Source organism: Alexandromys fortis, unplaced genomic scaffold (assembly GCF_014885135.2).
Source record: "Alexandromys fortis isolate MF-2015 unplaced genomic scaffold, M_Fortis_MF-2015_v1.1 scaffold_21, whole genome shotgun sequence".
NCBI lineage: Eukaryota > Metazoa > Chordata > Mammalia > Rodentia > Cricetidae > Alexandromys > Alexandromys fortis.
Window position 1 is genome coordinate 15,128,990 of NW_026067905.1, and position 17,553 is coordinate 15,146,542.

General features: G+C 44.2%; 1 protein-coding gene across 1 annotated transcript in view; it reads left to right on the plus strand.

Moving 5' to 3' along the window:
• Positions 1 to 17,553, plus strand: part of Rgsl1 (regulator of G protein signaling like 1) — a 66,316-nt gene that overhangs the window by 13,519 nt on the left and 35,244 nt on the right. The window contains exons 5-10 of the mRNA XM_050135124.1: positions 724 to 885; positions 2,092 to 3,056; positions 5,444 to 5,506; positions 6,157 to 6,382; positions 9,123 to 9,230; positions 16,572 to 16,674. Coding sequence (XP_049991081.1) covers positions 724 to 885; positions 2,092 to 3,056; positions 5,444 to 5,506; positions 6,157 to 6,382; positions 9,123 to 9,230; positions 16,572 to 16,674 — 1,627 coding nt within the window. The remainder of the gene's footprint in view (positions 1 to 723; positions 886 to 2,091; positions 3,057 to 5,443; positions 5,507 to 6,156; positions 6,383 to 9,122; positions 9,231 to 16,571; positions 16,675 to 17,553) is intronic.

Genomic DNA, 17,553 nt, shown 5'->3' on the forward strand with positions numbered 1-17,553 from the left:
CTTTCCCCTGTTTCCTAAAGCTTCCACTCTGCTAAGAAACAGACCTGTAACCTGTTTCGAGAGTGGGAAGCACTACTCTCTGTACCATTGGGTCTAGCAGTGCCAGGGTGCTGGGAGGCTACTGGCTGGCTCAGGATGACACTCCAGCCCAGCACACTGAGTTTCATTCGTGCCCTAGTTTTAAGGATGAGACCCTGGGTCTCTGGGCAGCAGTAAGAATTAGGCAGGCTGCATCTTTCAGTTTACTATTTGGGGTTGGCAAAGTTATAAAATGGGGAACGTGGTCTTTAGTACCTCTGGACTGTAGCCCATCTATAGGCTGCTCAGGGTCCATGACCTAGGGAATACCCTTTCTTCCCTAGGTCTTTTATTTTTCCTTCTTTTTCTGACAACACACAATATTCCATGATTGTAATGTCACAGTTTCCCCTAAAGTGACTTTGTTTTTAAAAGCATAACCAAAGAAAGACACAAAGGACCCTTTTCCATTAAGTCCATTTCCCCCTGCTTCCCATCCTCACACACAGGAGACTTTCTGGAGACACCAACTTAACTGGAAGTTGGCTGGTGACCATGTTTTGTGCAGCAGAACAGGCCTTGGAAAAGGGCCTGAGCAGCGGCACCAAGATACATTCACCAAAGGTTGAGCAGCTGCACCCAGATATGTTCGTCAAAGGGGCGGGATTCGAGTGCGACCCCGAGTCTCTCCTGTCTGACCTGTAGGTGAAGAGTTGCTGGATTTCTGGATCCTTGCTGAGAAGATCCTGAGCATAGATGAGACAGATGAGTACGTGAGAGACTACTACCTGTCCCTGCTGCTGAGGCTCAAGGCCACTCACCTGCAGGAAGGCTCCCGAGTGGTGACTCTCTGCAACATGAACATCAGTAAGAGTTACAGAGCCTGTGCGAAATGGAGTTCTGGTGGGATGTAGCCAGCAGCTCAGTCTGGTATCTGCTATCCCGCATCTTTTGCTTTCCACACTGTTATCTTCTCCTTCTGCTCTGTGCCAGGGGTGCAAGCGGAACTCACAACCTGTAACAGAGAAAGGGCTGAAAGACAGCAGCTATGCCCAGGGTGGTGCCCAGGCTTTCCTGAGATCAGCCGGCCGGTGCAGGTTGATCGGAAGAAGAGAACAAGAATTGGGACTGGATAGTTTGGAAATTACTGTATCTTCCGAGTCTGCGTGGCTCTGTTATATTTTTGTGTTAATGAGATTCTCTAGAACAAACAACAGCCAGTGGACTCAAGGTAGTATTCCTGACCTTTGCAAGCAGACTGTTTTGAAGTTTTAGAGTTCGACAGAAATTATTTATGGTTTACAAAGCTTAAAATACTTACTGTCTGGCCTATCTGAGACATTATCTAAACTCTTTCTCTTGGCTCTCGGGTTCATCTCTATTAGTCTTAATGGAAAATGAAGCGGCATTTTGAACACAGTATCTCTGTGTTCCATAAGATATGCTGTTTAAAATCAGTCAGTCTTCTCATTCCTAGCAATAATTAAAAATTGATGACATTATCTGTGCATGGGTGCATATGACCATAATCTCAGTACTTGGGGAGTGGAGACAAGACGATCAGGAATTTAAGGCCATCTTGACTACATAGTGAGGGCAACCTGGGCTATATGAAACTTTTTAAAAAAATTGATAACATTGACTCCAGAACTAGCAATGACTGGATATTATTCGAAGGCTTTGACTCTTTGGGATTATCCAGCCCAAATTCTTTGGTCATTGTTTAGAACCATGCATGAGTCTCATTCATGTATGCATAATCTCATTTTTATCATGTTTTCTTGTATCTTTTGCCTTTGTTTATAATACAATCTAAAACGGGCTCAAGAAATCCCACAAAAAAAAAAACTGGGTTGCTTCCATGGGAAAGAAGAAAGTCATGAGAGAAAAGCAATTACTGTGTGCTAAGAAGACATCGAAAGCATGCCACTGTGTTCTGCATGCTTCTGTCCTTAGGGTTTCACACAGGACTAGCAACACACTAGACACAAAGACATTCAGAAACTCTCCAGATTCCTTTTCACCATGCTGGCTGTCACCACCTCGTCTCATCCCTTCTCTCTCTCCTTTCAGAGTCCCTCCTGAACCTCTCCATCTGGCATCCCAACCAGTCCACCACCAGAAGGGAGATCCTAAGCCACATGCAGAAAGTGGCTCTCTTTAAAATCCAGAGCTACTGGCTCCCCAACTTTTACACCCATGCCAAGATGACAATGGCCAACGAGGAAGCGTGTCATGGCTTGATGCAGGAATATGAGACTCGCCTGTGCAGTGTCTGCTGCACGCATGCAGGAGGGCTCCCTCTAAATATGAGCATCAAAAAATCCCACCGTTCCCAAAAGAAGTACTCAAGCAGGAAGGCCAAGAAGAAGTTGTGGCAGCTGATCAATCCTATCTTATGGTCTCTGGAAACAGACCCCAAGCCGGAAGTCATCATTGATCCCCGAGGGACTAGTCTTCTAGAAAAGGTAGTTTTACAAAAGCCTTTTCTGGGAGTAGATTCTTCACAGGAGGCGATAAGCCATTTCCTGAACAAGGATACTCATCACGCCAAGAAATCCACTGTGAAGAAAAAGTCCAAGAGCCAACTCCACATCGAGGGCCTCTTTGAGACAACGTACGCTAACCACCTGAGAACATCCACTCCCATCATCAACCACACTGCCCCGCTGGTGGTCAAGAAGTCCCTTAAGCAAGGCATCTCCTTTGGCTACACTCACTGCGCCCTGTGTGCCGATGCCTGTGCAGGGGGGCCCTTCCGGTATCACCTGAAGAAGATGAACATGAAGGTGGAGGTAAAACTCCTGGACCTTTGGCAGGACCTGCAGCATTTCCTCAGCGTTCTGATGGGCAACAGGAGGAGTGGGAACGCGCTCTTCCGTCACATGCTTGGTAACAGAATCTGTGAGCTCTACCTGAATGAGCAGATCGGGCCACCCTTACCACTCAAACCTCAGACCATTCAGGGCCTGAAGAAGCTCCTGCCTTCTGGGGATGTGAATCCCTGGATCCCTAAAGCCCAGAAGGAGATCTGTAAGGTAGGCTGTGTTTCAAAACAATAGGTTAGCATCAGGCAGATTAGGTCAAGGCCTGGAAATAATGCTGTCTGATCGTTTATACTCACTTTATTAAAGGTAGAATTATCCACACAAACTTTAAAACACTGGGGATCTGGTTAATTTTTTTAAATTTATTTATTTATTAAAGATTTCTGTCTCATCCCCACCACCGCCTCCCATTTCCCTCCTCCTCCCCTAATCAACTCCCCCTCTCTCATCAGCCCAAGAGCAGTCAGGGTTCCCTGCCCTGTGGGGAGTCCAAGGACCTCCCACTTCCTTCCAGGTCTAGTAAGGTGAGCATCCAAACAGCCTAGGCTCCCACAAAGCCAGTACGTGCAATAGGATCAAAACCCAGTGCCATTGTTCTTGGCTTCTCACTAGTCCTCATTGTCCGCTATGTTCAGCGAGTCCGGTTTTATCCCAGGCTTTTTCAGGCCCAGTCCAGCTGGCCTTGGTGAGTTCCTGATAGAACATCCCTCTTGTCTCAGTGTATGGGTGCACCCCTCGCAGTCCTGAGTTCCTTGCTCGTGCTCTCTCTCCTTCTGATCCTGATTTGGACCTTGGGGTTTCAGTCCGGTGCTCCAATGTGGGACTCTGTCTCTGTCTCCTTTCATCGCCTGATGAAGGTTAATATCCAGGAGGATGACTATATGTTTTTCTTTGGGTTCATCTGGTTAATTTTTTAAGGTAGAAGTTGTGTGATTCCCTGAAACGATCAAAAACTCCAAAGTTGAATGGCTGAGTGTGTGGTTGATATCCATCTCCCGTGGCTTTTCACTCCTACCTCAAGTACAGCCTCCCCAAACCACAAAATTCAGAAAATTGTGCTGAAGGAAGTTTTAAGAACTCTCAGGCACTGGAAAGTAGAGTCTCCTTATTCTAATTTCATTTTTGCTGCTGTTATAAAATACCCTGCCAGTAGGCAACACAGGAGGAAAGTATTTATTTGGCTTAGAGTTTTAGATTGTAGTTCATTACTTCAGGAAAGTCAAGCTGAGGCCTTAAAGCCTCACATCCACATTTGAGAGCAGAGAGAACAAATGTACCCATGCTGCCTGCTTGCCTTCAGGAGCTTCCTTCACTTACACACTCAGCCCCAGCAGAGCCCACTCCTGGAACTTGTTCTTTGAGGCCAGGACTTTCAACCGGACCCAGAGTTCACAGACTGAGTTACTCTTCGCTGATAGAGCTATTCCTGATAACCAGCTGCTTCAGGATGTCCCTAGACTCCATCGTCCAAGGCTGGAATTACAGGTCATCCGTCACACCTTCCTGGCATTTGTGTCGGTGCCAGAGATCCAGACTCTGGTCCTGGTCCCCTTGATAGCAGTGGCAAGCACTTTAACCACTGGGCCATTTCCCACCCTGCTCTACAGAGGTCATCAGACAGCTTTTCGGAAACACCATGGGCACCTCACTGTTTGCAAAATAATGCCCACATTGCTCCCCCAGTCGTTGGACCCCCTCATAGAGAGCGCTAGCCCATTTCCTCTCCCCATCTCTTGCCAAGCCTCCATCTCCAAGGCTCTTCCTCAGAAGAGGAATATTTCAGGGAGTACCCATTGTCTTCCAACACACCCTTTCTCCACTCTGTGGCTTTGCCCAAGCGTCTCCTACTGCTTGGAGTGCCCTCTCCTTGGCTTCCCTCTGGTAAATTCCTGCTTATCCTGAAAGGAAAATGAGTTGACCCTTGATTGCCTTTATAAACTTCTCTTGGGTTTTCCTGACTTGATCAGATACAACTCTTGGCCTTTCTCTCTTCCCAGAGAACTCTGTCTACATGTCTGTCACACACAAACCACAAGGACCTCAGTGCTGCTCACCCTGCTGGGAGGTGGGCTCCTTGGAACAAGTCTCGGGCCAGCCGTTTGCACAGTGCCTGGCACATGGGAGGCACTTGGAAAATATTTGCCAAGTAAAGAAGAATGTGGGTAAATTCAGCCCAGCACCAGTTCATAGCTTTCGTTTGCCCTGATGTCTGAAACAGCACTTTCAGTTATGAGAGGTCTCCACATTGGGAGGGTGAGAGCAGACTCACTTGGTTTTCAAAGCCATTTTGAGAAGCAGAGGCAGAGCTTTGGGAAGGCACTGGGCAGCATGCAGGATGCTTGTTGACTTAAGTGCTCTGAGCTCATCTCCTTTGCCCTTTCAGTACAAAGGTGTTGCTATTCTCTGACACTTACAGAGAGGCCATGAGAGCTGCTGTGGAAATGTCCACTGTATGCTGTAGCTGAGGTTGGCCACCTCCCTGAATCTCCCAGTGAGAGCCAGACCCTGCAGTCTACTGTGTCAGGTGGCCACAAGCTGGGAAGCTGTAGCCAGCTGAGGGCCCGTCTCATAAAGTTCACACTGTGCTTGGATTTCAGATACTCAGTCCCTGGTATGATGAATTCCTGAGCGAAGAGGACTACTGGTTTCTCGTTTTCACAGTAGGAGCGACTTCGGGTTGTGGAGGGTTTGGGAGGGAAGGGGAATTCCTTATGTTTTAGAGACTTAAAGTAAATAAAATTAGGGCTTTTTCCTGGAGGCAGCTGGAGGGAGACACGATCCCTGATATTCTAAAGAATATAGACCTAAGGGGCTGGAGAGAGGGCTCGGAGGTTTAGAGCACTTGCTGTACTTCCAGAGGACTCACGCTACCAAGACCTACACTGGATAGCCCATAACTGTGTATAACTCCAGCTCCAAAGTTTCTGATGCCTTCTTCTGCCCTATGAACACATACATACATGCACTGCACACACGCGCGCGCGCGCGCACACACACACACACATAAACACACACACAGAAAGAGAGAGAGAGACAGAGAGAGATAAATACATTTAAAAAAATAAAGCTCTCAAGGAAAAATACTTATTACATAACTAACTCTAAGGAATTTATACTCAAATATTCTGTCTTAGAAAAAAATGAGTTGGATTATGGGGTGAGGGGGGCATAGTATATAGCTCTAAAGGCCACAAGGCAAAGTCTATATGACCAGGAGGCTTGGACGTGGAGGACTGAGTTGTCACAAATCTCTTGCTTCTGGCTGACTCCCACAACCATTGACTCTTGCCTCTTCTCCAACTCCTCTCAGACTCAAACACGCTTCATCAAAGCCCGGTGGCATAAAAGAGAAGCGACAAGCAAAGAAGAGAACATTCATCTGTATAAAAGGATTCAGGAATCACTGGTATTAGGCCAGGGTTTGGCTAACTTACAGAAAATGGATTCTATGCAGTGGCAAAAAGTGGCTACTGAGAACCTGAGGCAGGGCGGCTCTCTCCAGGTAGAACTGACGCCATCTCCAGTGTTCTTAGAAGGTAAGGGCAGCTGGGCTGTGGTGGCACATGCCTTTAATCCCAGTACTTGAGAGGCAGAGGCAGGCGGATCTCTGTGAGTTTGAGGCCAACCAGAGCAAGTACCAGGACAGACTCCAAAGCTATGGAGAGAAATTGTGTCTCGAAATTAAAAAAAAAAAAAAAGAGTAAGGGCAAACATTTTTCTTTTCTTTTTTAATCTTTACATTTAGAGAACTTGAAAATATAAAACTTACTTTCTCAGTGATCATTTATTATGAATCAGCACTATGCACTACAAAGATTGCTTCATTTGATCTTCATAATAACACATCAAATAAGCTCCGTATAACTAACAACCAAGGCCCAGACAATGCCACTCTGCAAGGCTACACTAAAAATGACTGTCATGATCTGAACGCAGGCAAACTTACTGTGTTCTCTACTGGCCCTGGAAGCCATGGCACTGGAGTTGGAAAACCATGCCCACTGAAGCATTGCCATGGTTAGCACTGAACACTCCATGATGGAGAAGCCCCACAAAAGACCACCACCCACGTATGCAATCAGCAAGAGCATTTATTATCTTGAGAGAGTGAGTGCAGGCATGCTGGAACCACACATACAACACACAGGCAAAATGGCAGCCTGGAGAGAAGCTTGCAGACTTCTTTTCTACACAGCTAAAGGAATTCTAGAAGCAGTTAGGTCATCCTGTTTATGATTGGCTTACACGAGTGGCAATCATATTAGTATGTTCTAATTGGCTAGGGCTAGCAGGAACTGGTAAAAGCTACAGCTTTTCCATTTGAGGGCAAGTTCGGACAAGTCCCAGGCTCTGTCCTTTTTTTTTTTTTTTTTTTTTTTTTTTTTTGTGAGGGTTGTGATGTTGTGAGGGCTGGCTCATGCCATCTCTCTCATTGTCCTTTTAGGAAACTGAAACTCAGGTCCAGCTGGGGAAAGTCTAGACTTTCACATCACGTGACACCCATCCGATGTTCCACTTCCTGCTTCCAAAGAACAAGGATTTGCATTTATTGGTGGTAGTTGTAAGACAAGAGCTATTTCACAGTAAGGGAGAGGCACTCCCGTCAAAAAGTACAAGTTTTGCACATACTCTACAGTAGGGATGGATGCTGTGGCAAAGAAGGGACTATGAGGCTTAAGGCAGTGACGCCATAGCACTAAGAATGAGAGACAGAGATGCTTCCAGTTGAATATAAGATGGACCTGGTAAGAGGTGGCCAGGCTTTAAGAAGAAAGGCTAGTGATGGCAGACTGGGTAGCTTCCAAGAGACCTTTTCTTATTGGGAGGCCCATCCTATTATTACATAGCCTTGCTTTTAACATGGTGCTTCTAATGGAGCTAATTGTCATAGTTTAAGGAACCTGCTCCCATCTCAGGAAGAGACCCCAGACCATTCTATACACAAAGAAATGACCATGAACATTGCAGCTACTTCTTGGTAGCTGCAAGAACAAAGGGAGCTTAGACTGTTAGCACCATTTGGGACATCAAAAGGTTAAGCTAGCCGCACCAGCTATTAACTCATGCCCAGTAAGGTCAATGAGTAACAAAGCCAGAGAGCTTAGCATAATCAATAGCAAGATACCTACAAGGTCAGAAGTTGCAATTGTTCTTGCTTCAATCTTTTGGTGTCTGTAACAATTTGTTAAGGCCGTCTGTGCTCTGAGCTTTGATTTTTGTGAACTCATTTCAGAACTAGTTGCTCATAGACCAGGATGTTGTGGGGCTTTTGAGAATGGTGGGACTTGGCCAAGTGACCAACAGCTAGCCAATAGCCAAGGTCAATAGCTAAGAAAGCCAGCATTGGAGATGGGTAAGGAAGGCTTCAAACATCCCTAACTGAGTGAGAAACATATGCCCAAAGCTCCCTGGGTGGGGTAGAGGCACAAACATACATAGAGTACATGGACCCTCTACTGTCTCAGCCCATGACAGCCCAGAGATAATCACAGCCTTTGTTCAGTTTTCATTATTGTCCTACAAAAGCCTGGGATGTAGAAAATCTAACCATTCCTCCACACTTGGTGAACCTCTCTCATTTTCAGAAGTTCCACTTACTTTTCTTCAATGTTTTGCTGTCTTGTAATGATTCTTTATAAAGCCTTATCTGGTTTGTTCACTTTCCATGAGAGTCTGTGTCTTTAACTTTCTTGGCAGTAGGCAATGAGCCATTAATCCAGGCTGATCTTCCATGATTGCTCAGTATCCAGCATCTTCCTTGGGTCATGTACAACTGGACCATGAAAGGTCCTGTCACTCTCAAAAAACCTACATGATCCTGGCCTCTGAGCTGCTAGTTCTGAGACTAATTCACCAAAAGTCAAAGCCAAACCAAGAAAAATCCTAACAAATTCTTGGACATGCATGTAAAAAAAGTTAATGCAATAGGAGAATATTTGAAATTCATTTGCATCACCTCCTGAAAGGTGGTTTCAAGGGATCAAAAATTATCTAGATGAATGAGTTACTACTCATATTGAATTGTCAATAGTTTCTCCAGTGTCATATCCCTGTACTAGCAGAGAAGGCAGACCTCTCATTCTAGAATGGGAGGAGAGTCTATGCTTCTTTGATTCTAATTTAGCTTACAAGATTTGCATTATTTATGCAAGTAGCCTATTTAAACGCCATTGTCTGATTCAAATAACATTTTAAAAGCAATGTCTCCAAGAAACGCACATGGATATTTGACCCTAAAATGGACAGCTAAGCTCTGCCTTTATTTTTCCTTCACAGATGTAAACAAAATGACCTTTGAGGAGCTCTCCTACAAGTACCCAAAGTTGGCCATAGAAAAGATCAGTGAAGACTACAAAATATACTGTGAAAAGGCACCTGCAAAAGGCAAGTGTTCAAGGTGTAAGGCAGGGTTTGTTGTTGTTGTTTTCAAATTTAAGAATTCCCATATACTCTAGAGGCCTAAGCCAAAAGAGGAACCACACCTTGTTTGCAAGGAGATATTATGTTGTCGGAGGCTGCTTGTTCATTCCCGGCTGCCCAGAACAGAAATAATCACACAGAAATCTGCATTAATTGTAATACTGTTTGGCCAATAGCTTAAGCATATTTCTGGCTAGCTCTTCTATCTTAAATTAAACCACTTCTACTAATCTGTGTATCGCCACGTGGCTGTGGCTTACCAGCAAGGTTTCGGTGGGCCCTGGTGGAGACATCTGTCTCCTGCGGGCAGCTGCATGGCTTCTTTCTGACTCCGCCTATTCTCTACATATATCTCTTTCAGTTTGGCTTTACTCTGTTAAGCCATTGGCCGAAAGCAGTTTCTTTATTAACCAACGGCAATAAAGCATATTCACAACATACATCACCTTCCATGTCAGAAATACTCCAGAGATAATCACCATGTGTTCCCACTCCTACAGAGTCCTAAAGGGTGTGATGCAAATCAAAGGGAATTATAAATCATTGGAGATGATGAAAATTAAGATCACTTGAGGGGGTTCCTGCAGGTGTCATACAGGGAAGCAAACCATACAAAGAGATAAGAATAAAAACCTGAGCCGGGTGGTGGTGGTGCACGCCTTTAATCCCAGCATTTGAGAGGCAGAGGCAGGCAGATCTCTGTGTGTTCAAGGCAAGCCTGGTCTACAAGAGCTAGTTCAGGACAGGCTCCAAAGCTACAGAGAAACCCTGTTTTGAACACCCCCCCCCAAAAAAAACTAAAAAAAAACAAGAATGAAAACCTGATGCAGGTTGACTTTGTCAATCTGGATTAGACTGCAGGGAATCTAATAATAGGCAGTTTAATACCCAATGTTTTTAAGCCCAATACAATTTGAAAAAAAAAGTTGTTTCCTAGTGTAATACAATCCCTGGTGTACAAAGAAGCATGATTAAATTGAAACTCAACTCTGGGTACATGTCATTTCCTCCAAGAAGATGGATTTTAGAGATAGGCTACCTGTACTAGCTTAAGTCCCTAAGGGTCTGTTCTGGTCTCAGTCATACAGACAGAATGGAGGTCATTTGGGCTATTAGCCACCTCTGGTCCTGGTTGTGGGGGCTTAGGGGAGCCTCTGGCTATCAGGGTCCTTCAAATAATGAACCACCCCTTATTCTGGTTGTAGGAACTTGGTATGGCTTGGCCCTACAGATAACGCAGATCACCAGGCTGCTAATCACGTCCAATTATCAGCCTTCTGGATAAAAACAGATTTTTCCTGTTTCCCATTGGAAAGGCAATCCCCTGTGCTTAACATTCCTGGTCTCTCTGGAGCTCTGTAGGTTCAAGGACCTTCATGCTATGCTCCCAACAATCATTCATTTCTTCTTTATTATTATCTAATAAACATTTTAAGATAATGTGACTTCATCTTCTGCCAAGTTTCCTGGAGCCATTTTGTTGGTGTTTCTTTTTGAAGCCAAGGATTTGTGGAAGCGTGTTTGTTAGGATGGACTCTTAGTGAGGAAAGTTTTGAGGCTTTGACAGTGGAACTCCCCAGATATCGGTGGAAGCTCAGAAATTAGAATGGCCCTTTAGAGTTGTCCCTCACTGAAGGAAGGTACCTAGGCTTCTGTACCGCGATGGGAATGTGTTTGCCTGGGGCAGAGGGATGAGGGTGGATAGAATACAACATCGGTTCATTCAGTTTCCTTTGGTTCAGGAAACAGAGGAAGCAGTGAGCTATCGGTAGCCAGCACTGCTGGGAGAATGAGTGCTTTGCTCCCAAAGGGAAGATTCAGGCAGCTCCCACTATGCCCACTTGCTTCACATAGAAATTCCATTGTGTCTTGAAGCAGCTTCTCTAGAGATCAGTTTGGTTTTTTGGAAACTGTATTCTAGAAGGACAGTCGCACCTCTGTGCCATGTATGGAGAGGAAGGTTTCTCCTCCCCCTTCCCCGCCTTCTCTGCTCCCCGTGCTGGGCTCTCATCCCTTTTAGCTGGTACCTCTGCTGGACTTGGAGAACCTGCCAGGCAGGGCTGAACACCCTAGACCATCATCCCTGATGTATCTGAGATCCACTTCGTCATGAGTTCCCAGGCTGCTGCTGCTCCATTTGATGACATATCATTGCTGAGCTGAGCAAAGAACAACACGAAAAATGTCCCTTTACCTTTACTGTCCCCAGATGCTGGGCTCATTCTATTGTTCTCCTTTTCCATGTTTGTGCTTACCCTCTCTGACCATGGGAAGCCTGATTTCCATTGTCTTAAATTCACTCATATTTTTTATAGCCCTGTCATGCGAGTAGTCGGTCTTCACCACCACCCCTTTGTTCTCACAAATGCCCGTCTCACCGCTTCTGGTCTTCAGTGCTTTGCCCCGGCACCTCCATGCCTGAGCAACTCCTTACTTTGCTAGAACTCCACAGCTGTCTCAGGGTCATCCTTTGAGGGAAAACCTTCCTCATCCTGCTCTCTCTTATTGACCTAAACTGGCAGGAATAAGGGTCCCAAAAGGTGAGGTGTCAAGGGGAAGCATCAAGGATGAGAAATAAAGATAAAGGCAACAGCAGGGACCAGGATGCCTTGCATAAGCTGATGATGTAGGCGTAGACTGCTCTTTTGTTTCCCAGCCACCCTGACCCAAATAATCACACAGAAACTATATTTATTACAATGCTGTTCTGCCGATGACTCAGGCATATTTCAAACTAGCTCTTACATCTTGAATTAACCCATTTCTATTAGTCTGTGTATCTCCACGGGGCTGTGGCATACTGGCAAGGTTCCAACATGGCAGCTTCACAGCATCTTTTTGACTTCACCCTCTCTCTCTCTCTCTCTCTCTCTCTCTCTCTCTCTCTCTCTCTCCCTCTATCTCTGTACTGATTTTCCACCTGATTTTATTCTGCTAAGCCTTTGGGCAAAGCAGCTTCTTTATTAACCAATGGTAATAAAACATATTCACAGCATACAGAAGGGATTCCCACATCATGGTGACTCATGCCAAGCAAGTTTACTGGGAAGTAGAGTATCATACATACTATTTGCAAGGGGTGAAATGACCAAGGTCAGCAGGGAGCTAGGTCAGACAATGTTAGCCCACATACTATGATCCCTTACCACGGATATCCTCAGTTTGCTCAGCTTCTGATGTCCTGTGCGGGCCACATCTAAAGGGATTGTCATTTTCAGACTACCTAAGCTTGTCGACTTAGGCAGAGAGTTTGTCCATGTTGGCTTGCTTTCTTTCCTTTAGCATGAACATTCTTTCTCAGCCCACATGAACTCCTCACACTGTGCCAGTGTTTTGATACATCCTCCAGTTTCTGCTTCTGTTCCGAATTCTCCAGCTTTGTGGCCTTTCTGCCTCTGCTCACCATTAGAAAAGTTCCTCTTACTCTGCCAGGTCCTGGTATCCCACTGAATCATTGTGGCTCATTTCTCATTTTGGTGTTAGCTTTTTATCTACCTTGTTCTTGATTTTACTCCTAATTATTACATAATTTAATTGTTAAGAATATGAAGCCAGGGGCTGGAGAGATGGCTGAGGGGTGAAAAGCACTTGCTACTCTAGGAGAAAACTTGGGTTCTGTCCTCAGCACCTATGTGGCCCCTCACAACTGTTTCACATCTGTCCCCCTCGATGGGCACTACACACACATGTCCATACATCCATTCAGGCAAAACGTCATGATACACATAAATAAAGAGAAATCTTTGTTTTTTAAAGAATACAAAGCCATAACTTAAGGTTTGTTGTTGTTGTTGTTGTTGTTGTTTTGGTTTTTCGAGACAGGGTTTCTCTGTAGCTTTGGAGCCTGTTCTGGAACTCCCTTTGTAGACCAGGCTGGCCTCGAACTCACAGAGATCTGCCTGCCTCTGCCTCCCGAGTGCTGGGATTAAAGGCGTGCACCACCACCGCCCGGCTTCATAACTTAAGTTTTAAAAGTTTTTTGAAGCATTTTCTGGTATCTGTCAATATTTTAGGATACAGTATTTGTTCTGATATTATCATCCTGACGGGGGTAGTTTTTGCTCTCACAGCTTTCCTCAGACCAGAGAAGTGATATGGCTAACCTGCTGATTGCCAAATAACCCCATTCCAAGTAAACACTTTAGGAACTGGAGAAATGACTTTTATATAGGACTGTGGGCCCAGTAGACCCAGTGTGACCTGGACCTGGTCCAAGACTCCATCTAAACACTAATTCTAATGAGTATCTTCCCTAGTGAGAGTCTGAGGAGTTGGTTGTTTTTAACTCTTTACTCTTTGGCTCTCTGGCTTTTCATTCCTTGGGGTCCCGCTCCCAAACAAATCACACTTGGAGGCTTATTCTTATTTATAAGGGCCCGTCCCTAGTGTGGCTTATTTCCAGCCAGTTTTTCTTTTTTTAATTAATTAATTTGTTTATTTTTTACATACCAATCCCAGTTCCCCCTTCCTCCTCTCCTCCTGCTCCCCTCACCTTTCCCCCACCCTGCCCCCCATCCATTCCTCAGTGAGGGTAAGGCCTCCCCTGGGAAGTCAATTACATTTGTCCCATCACCTCATTGAAGGGGGCCCAAGTCCCTTCCCTGTCATCTTGTGCCTAGGCTGATCAAGGTATCTCTCCACAAAGTCAATTCATATGTTAGAGTTAGATCCTGGTCCCACTGCCAGTGACTGCATATACTGCCCAGGCTATACCATTGTCACCTATATTCAGGGGGTCTAGTTCGGTTCTATTCAGGTTCCCCAGTTGTTAGTCTGGAATCTCCTACTAGTTCAGGTCAGCTGATCTTGTGGGTTTCCCCATCATGGTCTTGACCCTTTTGCTTATATTATTGTTCCTTCCTCACTTTCTTTTGTACTCAAGGAGTTCAGCCCATTGGTTAGTTGCGGATCTCTGTATCTGCTTCCATCTGTTTCTGGAAGAGAGTTCTAGCTTCTTTTGGGTTGTGGACTGTGGGCTGGTTATCCTTTGCCTTATGTCTGGTATCCACTTATGAGTGAGTGAATATTATATTTGCAGCCTCTTATGAGTGACTACATATGATATTTGTCTTTCTGTGTCTGGGTTACCTTATTCAAGATGTGTTTCTCTAGATCTGTCCATTTGCCTGCAAATTTAAAGATGTCATAGGTTTTTTTTTTAACCGCTGAGTAATACTCCACTATGTAAATGTATCACATTTTCTTTATCCGTTCTTTGGCTGAAGGGCATCTAGGTTGTTTTCAAGTTCCTAGCCAGCCTTTCTTAAATTATCCCATCTATCTTTTGCCTATGGACTTTATCTTTATTTCTGTCCACTTTTCTTACTTCTTACTCTGTGACTTGCTGTGTAGCTGGGTAGTTGGTTCCTGATGTCTTCCTTTTTTTCTTACTCCTTGATCGCCAATCCTCTCTTCCCAGATTTCTCCTCTTATTTATTCTTTCTACCTGCATGCCCCTTATTCTTTCTCCTGCCCAGCTATTGGCCAATCAGCTCTTTATTAGACCAATCAGGTGTTTTAGACAGGCAAAGTAACCCAGCACCACAGAGATAAACAAATGCAGAATAAAAGAATGCGACATATCTTTGCATCATTAAAGAAATATTCCACAGCATAAACAAATGTAACACATCTTAAAACAATATTCCATGACAAGTCAGCGAAGACATTCTGGATATCCAGGCAACAGCACTGACTGGATATCACCTTTCTAGAGATGATTCAGTTTCCTTTCCAGCCGTCATGATAAAATACCTGACAGGAGCAGCTCTAAAGGAGAAAAGGGTTCTTGGACTTTCAATGCGGGTAGAACCAAAGCAGGAACTCGAGGAACGAGTCACGCCTACAGGGAAGAGTCTTTCAGTTTCTAAAGTTTCTGGCATTTACAAAATTGCCAGCTATCTTAAGAAAAATATAAGGTGGGAAGTCTTTCTAATTTTTCAAGTCCTGAGCTTTTGTTTATGTTCACTGTGGCTTAAACATTGAAAATTATTATTTTGACATAATCTTCCTGTTTTCACAATCTTTTCTCTAATCTTCATATTTTAACCAAATTTCTTATTGGCTTATTTATGACTTTGAGATTTTTTTTTAACCCAATATTTTAAGTGTTTGATCCTAGGAAGGATTTTGCTTTTGGAACTTGATGGATTTTCTTTTTCTTTTGTATCAAGACTTCTATAGTCTGGACTTCATTTTTTAAGTCAACCCAGTTGCATTTATTTAGAACCAATGTATATATCTATGGCTTTCAATCCTTGTTGTATGCTGCCAATCAGACACACTATTAAATCACACAAAATACCCTGCAAGTGCACATTCTATTTAATATGCATCTTAAGTCAGTGACTGTATAACCGGGTCATATTCTGATCTTGAGCAATGAAATGACTCTCTCCCTACCTTTGATGATTTTATTGTCAGTGTTTTTCTTCTGTAAAATTAAAGGGTTTTTGGTAGTCAAGGTTATCCTCAGACTGGATTTGTAATCAACAATGCCCTTGAATTTCCGATCTCCTGCTCTACTTTGTAAATGCTAGAATCATGGGCAAGAACATCACATGTACTAGGGATTGAGCCCAGGTCTTCATGAAGGCTAGGCAAGCATTCTGTCAGCTAAATGGCATCCCAAACCCCCAAAGGGTTTTGATAATGGTGAAATCCATGGAATCTATTATTTTTCAAAAACATTAAATGCGTTTCTCAGAATAAAGTTCTAAAGTGCACCACAGAGCAAGACACCTGTTCTGAATTGTGTGAGGGTTGCCAGAATACCATCGCAGTGCCGTATCCTTGGAAAGAAAATGGTTTTAGTTAAAGCCAGAAGTTGAGTGGGGAGCCTCTTACAGTTGAGGTTAACAGTCAGTAAGTTCAATGATTACAAAGTAAAACTTTCAAAGGACCCATGGAGTGTTTCTGAGAGGACAGCCAAGGTGTCAACAAAGATGGAGCACATGCATTGTGGCTGAATGAAAGAATCAGATTGGAAGGCAGGTGGCTCTCATCTTCAGTAATGTACCTAGAAGAATAGTGGACTTGGTCTCAGCAGTCTCTAAAGAAGGTAGGCTCTAGGCATGATGGTCCATGTCTCTAAGGAAGATGGACTGAAGTCCTGATGGCCAGTGTCTCTAAGGAAGGTAGGCTCTATCCCTGATGGCCAACATTCATGAGTAACACACCTTGACCTGATGACAGTGTCCAGGTGTTCAGTGACCGGACACAATACTTGTAGTCAATGCCGGATAAACGTCCCTTCTTACTCTCTCTTTATAAAATATTGTTACCTAACTTTGTGGTCTTTTTCAGGCTATACAGTAGAAATTCTTAAGCAGCCAAAACACATGGGCTCACAAAGGAAAACATCCTTTGTTAAAAAATCTATCATAAGGAAGCCTTCCATGAGACCAAGGTAAGATGGGGGATCCAGCTATAGCAACATCTTTAGGCACAGACTCTTTTCTGTGTGGAGGTCCCCAGACCTTTTTCTGTAGCTCTTATGCATATGGACAAGACGCTCTGCATGTTATGTTGCTTATTTATATATTACCAAATAACTTCTTAAAACTTAAATTATTACAGAAAACTTTTTAAAAGTTTTGTTTATATATATAATTATACCAAATATATATGCTATATATAATATACATAATATAGATTATTCCCTACTCATCTGCTTAACTTAGTCTTCTCTACTTTCATTTTTTTACCTTTGTGTGTGTGTGTGGTGTGTGATCCAATACACTTAATTAGGTTTACTTGCATGAGAACAGTTAAGAGTCATTTACCTGTGCAAGGGCAAAGTACCCATGGCTAGACCACTGGGGACTATGACTCCTCTTCCCTCAACAACTGTTAACTGCCTGCAGCTCCCCAGGAAGGGGTGGAGCCTTACTAGCCCCTCCCCTATCCGTGATGGCATATTGAAGGGCTGGGTCTCTTAGAGGTCTTGTGCAGGTCTGATTGATCTGTGAGTGCACAGGCGCAACAGCCATGTCATGTTCAAATCCCAGCACTTCACAGCACTCCTCATCCCGCACCTCCCACAATTCTTTCTGTCTTCTCTTCCAAGATGTTCCCTGAGCCTTGGAGAGGACTGATGTAGATGGCCCATTTCAGGCTAAGCACTCACCAGTGGCTTGTTCTGAATATTTTGACCAGTTGTGAGTCTCCACATTAACTAGCACTGTCATGGACACCCTTCTACATAGCCTGCATAGAGCTACTGACTTCCAAGCTGTGGATGAAGCATGTTTTGCTCAGTTCTATCCTTCCTCTAGGCATTCACACT